General features: G+C 47.0%; 1 protein-coding gene across 4 annotated transcripts in view; it reads left to right on the top strand.

Moving 5' to 3' along the window:
- The window catches only part of LOC138299778 (cytosolic phospholipase A2 gamma-like), a 1,040,695-nt gene that overhangs the window by 686,751 nt on the left and 339,000 nt on the right, over positions 1-14,944 (top strand). For all 4 annotated transcript variants that reach the window (XM_069238328.1, XM_069238327.1, XM_069238329.1 and 1 more), the window contains exon 12: positions 112-237. In XM_069238328.1, the coding sequence (XP_069094429.1) occupies positions 112-237 (126 nt within the window). The remainder of the gene's footprint in view (positions 1-111; positions 238-14,944) is intronic.

Genomic DNA, 14,944 nt, shown 5'->3' with positions numbered 1-14,944 from the left:
AATGTTTTAATCAATATGTCCCTGACATTAACTTAAATATTCTATGTTATCAGTGTTGTGTCAAAGGGGTCAATGTTGAATGTTGTAATTTACATTCCGGATCTTTTACAGTTCCAGTGAAATGTACATGTGAGTGTTGCGAGGCTTCTGAATTCATAACAACTCTGTCTGCTAAACAGTTGGCGGGTGAGGTTGGCCACAAAGCACTGCTGAGACTAGAAGAAGAACTACTGGAAGGTAAATGATTTGATCAGCTCATCCACATTTTTATGTATAATTATGGACACTGAGGATTATGCATTTTATGTGTTTTAATAGGAGTAACATTTGTACATATTTGCTACCTCAAAGAATTTTCAAACCATATGAGTAATGCAATAAGTATGGAACAATAAGCAACGTAGAGAAGTACAAAAGAGAATAAGAGAGTCACACAACCAAGTTGCTTATCTGAAAGGGATCTAAGTGTATAGACCTGGCTCATACAGAGCAGACATATTTTGTTAATTTATTGTTTGCCATATTTTGGATAGAGTGCCTTGAGATGCGGGCCTTTGGATGGTACTATTTGTTTGTGGAAACAGTGATGGTGAGAGCATGTTTTACAAAGAATAAATTATCCTCTATGTCTAACTACCATGACCTTACATAAGAACTCACATTTAATTCTTGTTCCTCCATATAGTCATGGACCTCTTAGTGAGTTGTGATATCCTCGTTATGTACAATACAGGATAGTGTATTCCTTGTAATACATAGTCATACCTTAATCTTTCTCACAAACTGCTTAAATCCTTAGTGTCTTGCAATTTCACATGATAATTGCGGACATGAAGCATAACAGGGGGATGTGTAGTGTAAAAACAAAACCTAATAAAAGCAGCTCGGAATTTCTGCTACCTATATTTCTATCTATCCATCTATCTGTCTATTGACTGAAAAAATATAGTTAAACTGGGAAACTGTTCTCTTTCAAATGCATAAAACCACTGAAATTCCCCAGTTAGAGTTGCCAATGCATACAACATATGCCATAACTTCTCCTACATGCCAAGTTAATTTCTTGATAACTGTTTTGATCATAGTGGGCTGTGTACAATTTGGCATTTGTTGTGTGTGTTAGAAACCTTACCTGGCAAATTTCAGTGATTTACCCATTTGAGCTAGGCCAATAAATCATTTATTAACTATTCTTTATCAATTAATGTCAGTGTCTTTTTTATAATGTAGTTGTTTTCCAAACCCTGTTGCCATTGGCCGTGCACAACAAGGGGTTGGGCCAAGGAATTGATTGTGTTAGGTCCAGTTCTCAATCCACTTCGGGCAACCAAATAACACTGTACACAGCCTTCAGCCACTCACTGCGGGTTTGGTCTAGCTAGCGGCCCGACTTTGTGGACAACCCTGAATGGGCAGCTGACTTCCTCTCTGAATGATTCAAGGCTGGACCCTGAATCCAACCTGGTGTTGAGCACAGCCAATCCACTGTGGACATGTGCAGTGGTCAGGCCCTGCTCCCAACAACATGGTACCTCCCAGCTGGTCCCTACCGCCTTTTCCCTGTGGTCAAACACTCACAATAATGTCTATCTGAGATATTTGTTTTCCCACAGTATGAAAATCATAAGTTTGGTTTGCAAGTCTACCATTTTTTTCAAGTCTACCTTAAAATGGCACTCCAATCTCACTACTAAAATAGCAGTTGGTGATTTCAAATTGACTTTTGGATCATACCCTGTTTTCTGTGTTCTTTATTTGACGTGGGTCTTCAGTTTTCCATGCCTCTGAGTAACTCTTAGACTTCTCTAGGCTCTGTCTCCTCTGTCGGTGACTTTCCACGGCTGTGCAATATTTAATTCCAGAGAGTGAAACTCGCCAGTCAGTGCCAACTCACAGGTGTCAAGATTTAGGCCAGCCAATCACATTTCTTGTTTTATATTTAAACAGCTTTATTAATGAACAAAGGCAAATAAAGTAATACAATAACAATATGAAAAAACATTAAGGCAATTAAACAGTATGTAAAGAACAAATGTTAAAGCTGGTTTATTAGAAGTCAAATTACAAAGGGGGGGAATATCATTTGAAAGGTAAAAATAAGAATAAAAAGAAATGATTAAGCAGAGATTAAAACGTTTCACAGTGGTTTAAAATTTTCTGAAGACTTAATATTAGCTTTAAATGAATTATTAGAGGAACATTTCCAATTGATTGTAATCTGTTGAAATGCTAATGCCAACATCAGGTCAAACAATCTTTTTTCGTGTAGAGATAAGGAAACAAGCTAATTTTGGCTTCCAAGAAAGAGTGTAGAGAGAGGCATGGTACAGTTTAATAGAAAAGTACAGGAAAGCTGCTACCAAATATTAACCCGAAGTGATGCAGGTGGTGAACATAGGAAAAGAAGATGCATGAGGTCTCCTTTTGGATGATGACATGTCTAGCAGAAATTGAGGAGAAGATAGAGGATTAAGGCCTTCAAATGAGTACTGAACCCACTTTATACTCTTTTGTTTCCTGGATTTCCAATATATGGGTTTATTGTGTATAGTAATATGATGAGTATACCATAAAGAAGACTTTTGACTCCCAGTATAAGTTTGAGAATGAGGTTTTAAAATGGAAGAGGTGTATTTGAACAATGATAAAGAGAAGATGGTATTTTTGGAAGAGAATGAAAGAGCTTCTTTAAGAGGGAACAGCTTAAGGATAGAGTACTCAATATTGTGCCACAATGGGGAGAAAGTGAATGGAATATTAAAAAGCAATTTAGATGCCTGTCTGAGAAGGAAAGCTTCAGGTACGACCAAAAATCAAAAAAATTAGTTGCACCTTCCACTTTCGATTTCTTAAGATGAGAACATGAGATTTGAAAATGTTTGTTATGCCAAATAAATTTAGAGAGAAATAAATCTATTTTCCTAAAAAAATTAGCCAGGGATATAAACTGGGATCATGGAAAGAATATGTTACAAAACAGGAGTAAACATCATTTTTATGTAATGAAGACTGCCCCACCATGAAAGAAATAAGGGGTTCCAAGAAGATAATAGTTTCTCAATTTTGTTTATGCCTTCTCGCATATTTATGTTAACCGATTCTTTAATAGAATTAGTAAACCAAATGCCTAAATACTTAGGGCCTCGTTACGAGGGTGGCCGTATTCAGACTGCCAGCCTCGAAGTGGCAGTCTGGATCGCAATAGCTGTGGTGGTCCGACTGCCACATAAAGACCCTGGTGGTCAGCCCACCCCGGTTCTGCCAGCACCACTAGGATCCATGATCCTGACAGTCTGGAGGTGGCAGAGATCGTAATCCACCAGGGCAGTGCTGCATTCATGCAGCACTGCCCTGCGGTTTACAACCTTGTTCTCTGCCAGCCTTTTCATGGTGGCAGAGAACAGGTGCAGGGGGCAACAGGGGGGCCCCAGCACTGCCCATGCACTTGGTATGGGCAGTGCAGCCCCCCCCCCCTGGCCAGCACTGTGGCAATGTTCACTGTCCGCCTTTCTTTGCAGACAGTGAACATTGGGAAGGTGTTTGTGCACCCTGTGGGCTACTGCATTGCCCCCAGTTCAATTACGAGCCAGAGACAATGCCGTAGACTCTTTCCTGTTGGCCAGCGTGCGGGAAACTCCTAATAGGTCGGGCAAGGTGGTTGCCACAACGGGCTTTCCCATCAGCCAAACTCAAAATGAAGCCCTTAATTTTAGAAGTGTTACAAAGGAACCCAGTAGAATAAAAAGAATGCTTGAGACAAAATTTAGAAATAGATAATATCTCTGTTTTGTCTAAATTAATTTTATAACCTGAAACTACAGAGAACTAAGATGATGCATGGAGAAGAGCTGAGATTGAGTTATCTGGATTAGAATGGAAAAAGAGAATATCATCCGCATAGGCTGAAAATTTCAGATGTTTATCTTCGTATTGAAAACCAGATATGAGATTATTATTACGAATTTTAGAGAGAAAAAGTTCCAGGGCTAAGATAAATAATAAGGGACAAGCCTGCCACTCTCCTCCTTGCAAAGGGAAATAATGCAAACATTGACCATTAATCAAGATGGAGGCCTTATGATTTTTATGAAGAAGAGATGTGAGTGCAATAATTTGAGGTCCAAAACTGAGAGATTTAAGCAAAAAGGACCAGTCAATTCTATCAAAAGCCTTTTCTGCATCAATAGAAACAGCGATTAAGGAGTAAGAAAGAGAAGAAGCCTAGTTTAAAACATTAAAGAATAATCTAGAGTTATCTGAGGCTAAACAACCCTTAACAAAGCAGACTTTTCCTTACCAATTAATTCTGGTAAAATAAAGTCTAAATAGGTCTACACTATGTAGGGTCTCGGACATCTTTATGTATAAGGCATATAGAAGCCTCTTGAAACGTGCCACTCACTGAGCCAGAAGTAAAAAAGTATTAAAAACTTTGGAGGAGCTTAGAGAGTAGCAAATTAGAAAAATGTAAATAGAATTCAACTGTAAAACCATCAGGGCCTGGGGATTTACACTTTTTAACCTCTTCTGTGCCTTGGACGAGATGATCTCGTCCAAGGCTACAGTTCCTCTGTGCCTTGGACGAGATCATCTCGTCCATGGCACAGGGGAACTTGGGGGCGCGCTAGCGCGCCCCCCGTGCACCCCCCTTCCCCCCCCAAGTCGGGGATGGAAGGGGAAGACCATCCCCTTCCACCCCCGACCCACCCAACCCCCCCCCTGTGACGTCAGCGCGCGCGCGCGCGCGCGCTGATGTGTCACAGGGGCCTCCCTCGTCGCGCTGGAAGCTCTGCTTCCAGCGCGATTGAAAAAGAAATGCAAAAGCATTTCTTTTTCAATCACTTGGGAGGCCCGGAGGGGCTTCAAAGGGAAGGAAAAGTATTTCCTTCCCTTTGAAGTCCCTCCGAGGGTTTCAAAAGCCGGATTGCTTGCAATCCGGCTTTTGAAACCCCACTAGACACCAGGGATTTTTTTTTTTTTCTTAGAAATTGACAAAAGGGGGGGCATTTTTTTGAAAAGGCCTTTTCTGCCCCCCCTGGGGGCAGAAACCTCTAGGCACCAGGGACCATTTTTTTTTTTGTTTCATTTTTTTTTATTGAGGTGGGGAGCGACCCCTTAGGCAAGGGTCGTTCCCCTTGGGGGAAAATTATATTTTGGCCATTTCTGCCCCCCCTTGGGGGCAGATTGGCCTATTTTGATGAGGCCAATCTGCCCCCAAGGGGGGTAGAAACCACTAGACACCAGGGATTTTTTTTTTTTTTATTGTTATTGACAAAAGGGAGCGACCCCTTGGGCAAGGGTCGCTCCCAGGGGGGCATATTTTCGGGAAGGCCTTTTCTGCCCCCCCTGGAGGCAGATCGGCCTACTATTAGGCCGATCTGCCCCCAGGGGGGGCAGAAACCTCTAGGCACCAGGGACCATTTTTTTTTTTTTGTTTCATTTTTTTTTTTTTGGGTGGGGAGCGACCCCTTAGGCAAGGGTCGCTCCCCTTGGGGGAAAATTATATTTTGCCCATTTCTGCCCCCCTTGGGGGCAGATTGGCCTATTTTGATGAGGCCAATCTGCCCCCAAGGGGGGTAGAAACAACTAGACACCAGGGAGTTTTTTCTTTGCGTGAATTTCACGCAAAGAGAGCGACCACTTAGGCAAGGGTCGCTCCCTGGGGGGGAGGGGAATTTATTTTAGGCCATTTCTGCCCCCCCTGGGGGCAGATCGGCCTATTATTAGGCCGATCTGCCCCCAGGGGGGGAAGAAACCTCTAGGCGCCAGGGCAATTTTTTTTTTTGTGTTTTTTTTTTTTTTTTCTTTTTTTTTTTTTAGAGATGGGGAGCGACCCATCAGGCAAGGGTCGCTCCCCTGGGAGGCAAATTGTATTTAGACCATTTCTGCCCCCCTGGGGGCAGATTGGCCGATTTTAGGTCAATCTGCCCCCAAGGGGGCAGAAACCACTAGGCACCGGGGATTTGTTTTTTGGCGCCAATGTCACGCAGGGGGAGCGACCCCGTAGGCAAGGGTCGCTCCGGGGGGGGGGTGGGGGTTGGGGGGGCAAATTTATTTTAGGCCATTTCTGCCCCCCCGGGGGACAGATCGGCCTATTATTAGGCCGAACTGCCCCCGGGGGGGGCAGAACACTCTAGGCGCCAGGGCAATTTTTTTTTTGTGTTTTTTTTGTTGTTGTTTCTTTTTTTAGAGATGGGGAGCGACCCATCAGGCAAGGGTCGCTCCCCTGGGGGGGCAAATTGTATTTAGACCATTTCTGCCCCCTTGGGGGCAGATTGGCCAATTTTAGGTCAATCTGCCCCCAAGGGGGCAGACACCACTAGGCACCGGGGATTTGTTTTTTGGCGCCAATGTCACGCAGGGGGAGCGACCCCGTAGGCAAGGGTCGCTCCCGGGGGGGGTGGGGGTTGGGGGGGCAAATTTATTTTAGGCCATTTCTGCCCCCCCGGGGGACAGATCGGCCTATTATTAGGCCGAACTGCCCCCGGGGGGGGGCAGAACACTCTAGGCGCCAGGGCAATTTTTTTTATTTTTTTATTTTTTTTGTTGTTTCTTTTTTTAGAGATGGGGAGCGACCCATCAGGCAAGGGTCGCTCCCCTGGGGGGGCAAATTGTATTTAGACCATTTCTGCCCCCCTGGGGGCAGATTGGCCAATTTTAGGTAAATCTGCCCCCAAGGGGGCAGAAACCACTAGGCGCCAGGGGAATTTTTCTTTTTTTTCTTTTTTTTTTTCTTTGTTTTTTTTTTTTAGAGATGGGGAGCGACCCATCAGGCAAGGGTCGCTCCCCTGGGGGGGCAAATTGTATTTAGACCATTTCTGCCCCCCGGGGGACAGATCGGCCTATTATTAGGCCGAACTGCCCCCGGGGGGGGCAGAACACTCTAGGCGCCAGGGCAATTTTTTTTTTGTGTTTTTTTTGTTGTTGTTTCTTTTTTTAGAGATGGGGACCGACCCATCAGGCAAGGGTCGCTCCCCTGGGGGGGCAAATTGTATTTAGACCATTTCTGCCCCCTTGGGGGCAGATTGGCCAATTTTAGGTCAATCTGCCCCCAAGGGGGCAGACACCACTAGGCACCGGGGATTTGTTTTTTGGCGCCAATGTCACGCAGGGGGAGCGACCCCGTAGGCAAGGGTCGCTCCCGGGGGGGGGGGGGTTGGGGGGGGCAAATTTATTTTAGGCCATTTCTGCCCCCCCGGGGGACAGATCGGCCTATTATTAGGCCGAACTGCCCCCGGGGGGGGGGGGGGCAGAACACTCTAGGCGCCAGGGCAATTTTTTTGTTTTTGTTTCTTTTTTTAGAGATGGGGAGCGACCCATCAGGCAAGGGTCGCTCCCCTGGGGGGGCAAATTGTATTTAGACCATTTCTGCCCCCCTGGGGGCAGATTGGCCAATTTTAGGTCAATCTGCCCCCAAGGGGGCAGAAACCACTAGGCACCGGGGATTTGTTTTTTGGCGCCAATGTCACGCAGGGGGAGCGACCCCGTAGGCAAGGGTCGCTCCCGGGGGGGGTGGGGGATGGGGGGGCAAATTTATTTTAGGCCATTTCTGCCCCCCCGGGGGACAGATCGGCCTATTATTAGGCCGAACTGCCCCCGGGGGGGGCAGAACACTCTAGGCGCCAGGGCAATTTTTTTTTTTTGTTTTTTTTTTTTGTTGTTTCTTTTTTTAGAGATGGGGAGCGACCCATCAGGCAAGGGTCGCTCCCCTGGGGGGGCAAATTGTATTTAGACCATTTCTGCCCCCCTGGGGGCAGATTGGCCAATTTTAGGTAAATCTGCCCCCAAGGGGGCAGAAACCACTAGGCGCCAGGGGAATTTTTCTTTTTTTTCTTTTTTTTTTCTTTGTTTTTTTTTTTTAGAGATGGGGAGCGACCCATCAGGCAAGGGTCGCTCCCCTGGGGGGGCAAATTGTATTTAGACCATTTCTGCCCCCCTGGGGGCAGATTGGCCAATTTTAGGTCAATCTGCCCCCAAGGGGGCAGAAACCACTAGGCACCGGGGATTTGTTTTTTGGCGCCAATGTCACGCAGGGGGAGCGACCCCGTAGGCAAGGGTCGCTCCCGGGGGGGGGTGGGGGTTGGGGGGGCAAATTTATTTTAGGCCATTTCTGCCCCCCCGGGGGACAGATCGGCCTATTATTAGGCCGAACTGCCCCCGGGGGGGGGGGCAGAACACTCTAGGCGCCAGGGCAATTTTTTTTTTGTGTTTTTTTTTTTTGTTGTTTCTTTTTTTAGAGATGGGGAGCGACCCATCAGGCAAGGGTCGCTCCCCTGGGGGGGCAAATTGTATTTAGACCATTTCTGCCCCCCTGGGGGCAGATTGGCCAATTTTAGGTCAATCTGCCCCCAAGGGAGCAGAAACCATTAGGCACCGGGGATTTGTTTTTTGGCGCCAATGTCACGCAGGGGCAGCGACCCCGTAGGCAAGGGTCGCTCCCGGGGGGGGGTGGGTGTTGGGGGGGCAAATTTATTTTAGCCCATTTCTGCCCCCCCGGGGGGCAGATCGGCCTATTATTAGGCCGATCTGCCCCCGGGGGGGGGGGCCAGAAACCTCTAGGCGCCAGGGGAATTTTTCTTTTTTTTCTTTTTTTTTTTCTTTGTTTTTTTTTTTTAGAGATGGGGAGCGACCCATCAGGCAAAAGTCGCTCCCCTGGGGGACAAATTGTATTTAGGCCATTTCTGCCCCCCTTGGGGGCAGATTGGCTGAGTTTAGGTCAACCTGCCCCCAAGGGGGCAGAAACCACTAGGCACCGGGCAGTTGTTTTTTGGCGCCAATGTCACGCAGGGGGAGCGACCCCGTAGGCAAGGGTCGCTCCCGGCGGGGGAGGGTGGGGGTTGGGGGGGCAAATTTATTTTAGGGCATTTCTGCCCCCCCCCCCTGGGCCGGCTGAGCTACAGGCCAAACACCACAGGTAGGCACCTTGCAAAAAACACCTCTGTTTTCTGTGAAAAAATATGTTGTGTCCACGTTGTGTTTTGGGCCATTTCCTTTTGTGGGCGCTAGGCCTACCCACAGAAGTGATGTACCATTTTTATCGAGAGACTTAGGGGAACGCTGGGTGGAAGGAAATTTGTGGCTCCTCTCAGATTCCAGAACTTTCTGTCACCGAAATGAGAGGAAAAAGTGTTTTTTGGGCCAAATTTTGATGTTTGCAAAGGATTCTGGGTAACATAACCTGGTCAGAGCCCCGCAAGTCACCCCATCTTGGATTCCCCTGGGTTTCTAGTTTTCAAAAATGCACTGGTTTGCTAGGTTTCCTCAGGTGTCGGCTGAGCTACAGGCCAAAATCCACAGGTAGGCACTGCTTTTTTAAAAAAAATGTGATGTGTCCACGTTGTGTTTTGGGCCCTTTCCTTTCGTGGGCGCTAGTCCTACCCACACAAGTGAGGTATCATTTTTATCGGGAGACTTGGGGGAACGCTGGGTAGAAGGAAATTTGTGGCTCCTCTCAGATTCCAGAACTTTCTGCCACAGAAATGTGAGTAACATGTGTATTTTTAGCCAAATTTTGAGGTTTGCAAAGGATTCTGGGTAACAGAACCTGGTCCGAGCCCCGCAAGTCACCCCTCCTTGGATTCCCCTAGGTCTCTAGTTTTCAGAAATGCACAGGTTTGGTAGGTTTCCCTAGGTGCCGGCTGAGCTAGAGGCCAAAATCTACAGGTAGGCACTTCGCAAAAAACACCTCTGTTTTTTTTCCAAAATTTAGGATGTGTCCACGTTGCGCTTTGGGGTGTTTCCTGTCGCCGGCGCTAGGCCTACCCACGCAAGTGAGGTATCATTTTTATCGGGAGACTTGGGGGAATGCTGGGTGGAAGGAAATTTGTAGCTCCTCTCAGATTCCAGAACTTTCTGCCACAGAAATGTGAGGGACATGTGTTTTTTAGCCAAATGTTGAGGTTTGCAAAGGATTCTGGGTAACAGAACCTGGTCCGAGCTCCGCAAGTCACCCCTCCTTGGATTCCCCTAGGTCTCTAGTTTTCAGAAATGCATAGGTTTGGTAGGTTTCCCTAGGTGGCGGCTGAGCTAGAGGCCAAAATCTACAGGTAGTCACTTTGTTAAAAACAGCTCTGTTTTCTGTGATATGTCCACGTTGTGTTTTGGGGCATATCCTGTCGCGGGCGCTAGGCCTACCCACACAAGTGAGGTATCATTTTTATCGGGAGACGTGGGGGAACGCTGGGTGGAAGGAAATTTGTGGCTCCTCTCAGATTCCAGAACTTTCTGCCACAGAAATGTGAGGAACATGTGTTTTTTTAGCCAAATTTTGAGGTTTGCAAAGGATTCTGGGTAACAGAACCTGGTCTGAGCCACACAAGTCACCCCTCCTTGGATTCCCCTAGGTCTCTAGTTTTCAGAAATGCACAGGTTTGGTAGGTTTCCCTAGGTGGCGGCTGAGGTAGAGGCCAAAATCTACAGGTAGTCACTTTGCTAAAAACAGCTCTGTTTTCTGTGATATGTCCACGTTGTGTTTTGGGGCATATCCTGTCGCGGGCGCTAGGCCTACCCACACAAGTGAGGTATCATTTTCATCGGGAGACGTGGGGGAACGCTGGGTGGAAGGAAATTTGTGTCTCCTCTCAGATTCCAGAACTTTCTGCCACAGAAATGTGAGTAACATGTGTATTTTTAGCCAAATTTTGAGGTTTGCAAAGGATTCTGGGTAACAGAACCTGGTCCGAGCCACACAAGTCACCCCTCCTTGGATTCCCCTAGGTCACTAGTTTTCAGAAATGCATAGGTTTGGTAGGTTTCCCTAGGTGGCGGCTGAGCTAGAGGCCAAAATCTACAGGTAGTCACTTTGCTAAAAACAGCTCTGTTTTCTGTGATGTGTCCACGTTGTGTTTTGGGGCATATCCTGTTGCGGGCGCTAGTCCTACCCACACAAGTGAGGTATCATTTTAATCGGGAGACGTGGGGGAACGCTGGGTGGAAGGAAATTTGTGTCTCCTCTCAGATTCCAGAACTTTCTGCCACAGAAATGTGAGTAACATGTGTATTTTTAGCCAAATTTTGAGGTTTGCAAAGGATTCTGGGTAACAGAACCTGGTCCGAGCCACACAAGTCACCCCTCCTTGGATTCCCCTAGGTCTCTAGTTTTCATAAATGCATAGGTTTGGTAGGTTTCCCTAGGTGGCGGCTGAGCTAGAGGCCAAAATCTACAGGTAGTCACTTTGCTAAAAACAGCTCTGTTTTCTGTGAAGTGTCCACGTTGTGTTTTGGGGCATATCCTGTCGCGGGCGCTAGGCCTACCCACACAAGTGAGGTATCATTTTTATCGGGAGATGTGGGGGAACGCTGGGTGGAAGGAAATTTGTGGCTCCTCTCAGATTCCAGAACTTTCTGCCACAGAAATGTGAGGAACATGTGTTTTTTTAGCCAAATTTTGAGGTTTGCAAAGGATTCTGGGTAACAGAACCTGGTCCGAGCCACACAAGTCACCCCTCCTTGGATTCCCCTAGGTCTCTAGTTTTCAGAAATGCACAGGTTTGGTAGGTTTCCCTAGGTGGCGGCTGAGCTAGAGGCCAAAATCTACAGGTAGTCACTTTGCTAAAAACAGCTCTGTTTTCTGTGATATGTCCACGTTGTGTTTTGGGGCATATCCTGTCGCGGGCGCTAGGCCTACCCACACAAGTGAGGTATCATTTTAATCGGGAGACGTGGGGGAACGCTGGGTGGAAGGAAATTTGTGTCTCCTCTCAGATTCCAGAACTTTCTGCCACAGAAATGTGAGTAACATGTGTATTTTTAGCCAAATTTTGAGGTTTGCAAAGGATTCTGGGTAACAGAACCTGGTCCGAGCCACACAAGTCACCCCTCCTTGGATTCCCCTAGGTCACTAGTTTTCAGAAATGCATAGGTTTGGTAGGTTTCCCTAGGTGGCGGCTGAGCTAGAGGCCAAAATCTACAGGTAGTCACTTTGCTAAAAACAGCTCTGTTTTCTGTGATGTGTCCACGTTGTGTTTTGGGGCATATCCTGTTGCGGGCGCTAGTCCTACCCACACAAGTGAGGTATCATTTTTATCGGGAGACGTGGGGGAACGCTGGGTTGGATGAAATTTGTGTCTCCTCTCAGATTCCAGAACTTTCTGCCACAGAAATGTGAGGAACATGTGTTTTTTTAGCCAAATTTTGAGGTTTGCAAAGGATTCTGGGTAACAGAACCTGGTCCGAGCCACACAAGTCACCCCTCCTTGGATTCCCCTAGGTCTCTAGTTTTCAGAAATGCACAGGTTCGGTAGGTTTCCCTAGGTGGCGGCTGAGCTAGAGGCCAAAATCTACAGGTAGTCACTTTGCTAAAAACAGCTCTGTTTTCTGTGATATGTCCACGTTGTGTTTTGGGGCATATCCTGTCGCGGGCGCTAGGCCTACCCACACCACACAAGTGAGGTATCATTTTAATCGGGAGACGTGGGGGAACGCTGGGTGGAAGGAAATTTGTGTCTCCTCTCAGATTCCAGAACTTTCTGCCACAGAAATGTGAGTAACATGTGTATTTTTAGCCAAATTTTGAGGTTTGCAAAGGATTCTGGGAAACAGAACCTGGTCCGAGCCACACAAGTCACCCCTCCTTGGATTCCCCTAGGTCTCTAGTTTTCATAAATGCATAGGTTTGGTAGGTTTCCCTAGGTGGCGGCTGAGCTAGAGGCCAAAATCTACAGGTAGTCACTTTGCTAAAAACAGCTCTGTTTTCTGTGAAGTGTCCACGTTGTGTTTTGGGGCATATCCTGTCGCGGGCGCTAGGCCTACCCACACAAGTGAGGTATCATTTTTATCGGGAGATGTGGGGGAACGCTGGGTGGAAGGAAATTTGTGGCTCCTCTCAGATTCCAGAACTTTCTGCCACAGAAATGTGAGGAACATGTGTTTTTTTAGCCAAATTTTGAGGTTTGCAAAGGATTCTGGGTAACAGAACCTGGACCGAGCCACACAAGTCACCCCTCCTTGGATTCCCCTAGGTCTCTAGTTTTCAGAAATGCACAGGTTTGGTAGGTTTCCCTAGGTGGCGGCTGAGCTAGAGGCCAAAATCTACAGGTAGTCACTTTGCTAAAAACAGCTCTGTTTTCTGTGATATGTCCACGTTGTGTTTTGGGGCATATCCTGTCGCGGGCGCTAGGCCTACCCACACAAGTGAGGTATCATTTTAATCGGGAGACGTGGGGGAACGCTGGGTGGAAGGAAATTTGTGTCTCCTCTCAGATTCCAGAACTTTCTGCCACAGAAATGTGAGTAACATGTGTATTTTTAGCCAAATTTTGAGGTTTGCAAAGGATTCTGGGTAACAGAACCTGGTCCGAGCCACACAAGTCACCCCTCCTTGGATTCCCCTAGGTCACTAGTTTTCAGAAATGCATAGGTTTGGTAGGTTTCCCTAGGTGGCGGCTGAGCTAGAGGCCAAAATCTACAGGTAGTCACTTTGCTAAAAACAGCTCTGTTTTCTGTGATGTGTCCACGTTGTGTTTTGGGGCATATCCTGTTGCGGGCGCTAGTCCTACCCACACAAGTGAGGTATCATTTTTATCGGGAGACGTGGGGGAACGCTGGGTTGGATGAAATTTGTGGCTCCTCTCAGATTCCAGAACTTTCTGCCACAGAAATGTGAGGAACATGTGTTTTTTTAGCCAAATTTTGAGGTTTGCAAAGGATTCTGGGTAACAGAACCTGGTCCGAGCCACACAAGTCACCCCTCCTTGGATTCCCCTAGGTCTCTAGTTTTTAGAAATGCACAGGTTTGGTAGGTTTCCCTAGGTGGCGGCTGAGCTAGAGGCCAAAATCTACAGGTAGTCACTTTGCTAAAAACAGCTCTGTTTTCTGTGATATGTCCACGTTGTGTTTTGGGGCATATCCTGTCGCGGGCGCTAGGCCTACCCACACAAGTGAGGTATCATTTTCATCGGGAGACGTGGGGGAACGCTGGGTGGAAGGAAATTTGTGTCTCCTCTCAGATTCCAGAACTTTCTGCCACAGAAATGTGAGGAACATGTGTTTTTTTAGCCAAATTTTGAGGTTTGCAAAGGATTCTGGGTAACAGAACCTGGTCCGAGCCACACAAGTCACCCCTCCTTGGATTCCCCTAGGTCTCTAGTTTTCAGAAATGCACAGGTTTGGTAGGTTTCCCTAGGTGGCGGCTGAGCTAGAGGCCAAAATCTACAGGTAGTCACTTTGCTAAAAACAGCTCTGTTTTCTGTGATATGTCCACGTTGTGTTTTGGGGCATATCCTGTCGCGGGCGCTAGGCCTACCCACACAAGTGAGGTATCATTTTAATCGGGAGACGTGGGGGAACGCTGGGTGGAAGGAAATTTGTGTCTCCTCTCAGATTCCAGAACTTTCTGCCACAGAAATGTGAGTAACATGTGTATTTTTAGCCAAATTTTGAGGTTTGCAAAGGATTCTGGGTAACAGAACCTGGTCCGAGCCACACAAGTCACCCCTCCTTGGATTCCCCTAGGTCTCTAGTTTTCATAAATGCATAGGTTTGGTAGGTTTCCCTAGGTGGCGGCTGAGCTAGAGGCCAAAATCTACAGGTAGTCACTTTGCTAAAAACAGCTCTGTTTTCTGTGATGTGTCCACGTTGTGTTTTGGGGCATATCCTGTTGCGGGCGCTAGTCCTACCCACACAAGTGAGGTATCATTTTTATCGGGAGACGTGGGGGAACGCTGGGTTGGATGAAATTTGTGGCTCCTCTCAGATTCCAGAACTTTCTGCCACAGAAATGTGAGGAACATGTGTTTTTTTAGCCAAATTTTGAGGTTTGCAAAGGATTCTGGGTAACAGAACCTGGTCCGAGCCACACAAGTCACCCCTCCTTGGATTCCCCTAGGTCTCTAGTTTTCAGAAATGCACAGGTTTGGTAGGTTTCCCTAGGTGGCGGCTGAGCTAGAGGCCAAAATCTACAGGTAGTCACTTTGCTAAAAACAGCTCTGTTTTCTGTGATATGTCC

The sequence above is a fragment of the Pleurodeles waltl genome, chromosome 6, assembly GCF_031143425.1.
Source record: "Pleurodeles waltl isolate 20211129_DDA chromosome 6, aPleWal1.hap1.20221129, whole genome shotgun sequence".
Classification (NCBI taxonomy): Eukaryota; Metazoa; Chordata; class Amphibia; order Caudata; family Salamandridae; genus Pleurodeles; species Pleurodeles waltl.
The sequence above is the reverse complement of the archived record's forward strand: the minus strand, read 5'-3'. Positions and strand labels throughout refer to the sequence as shown.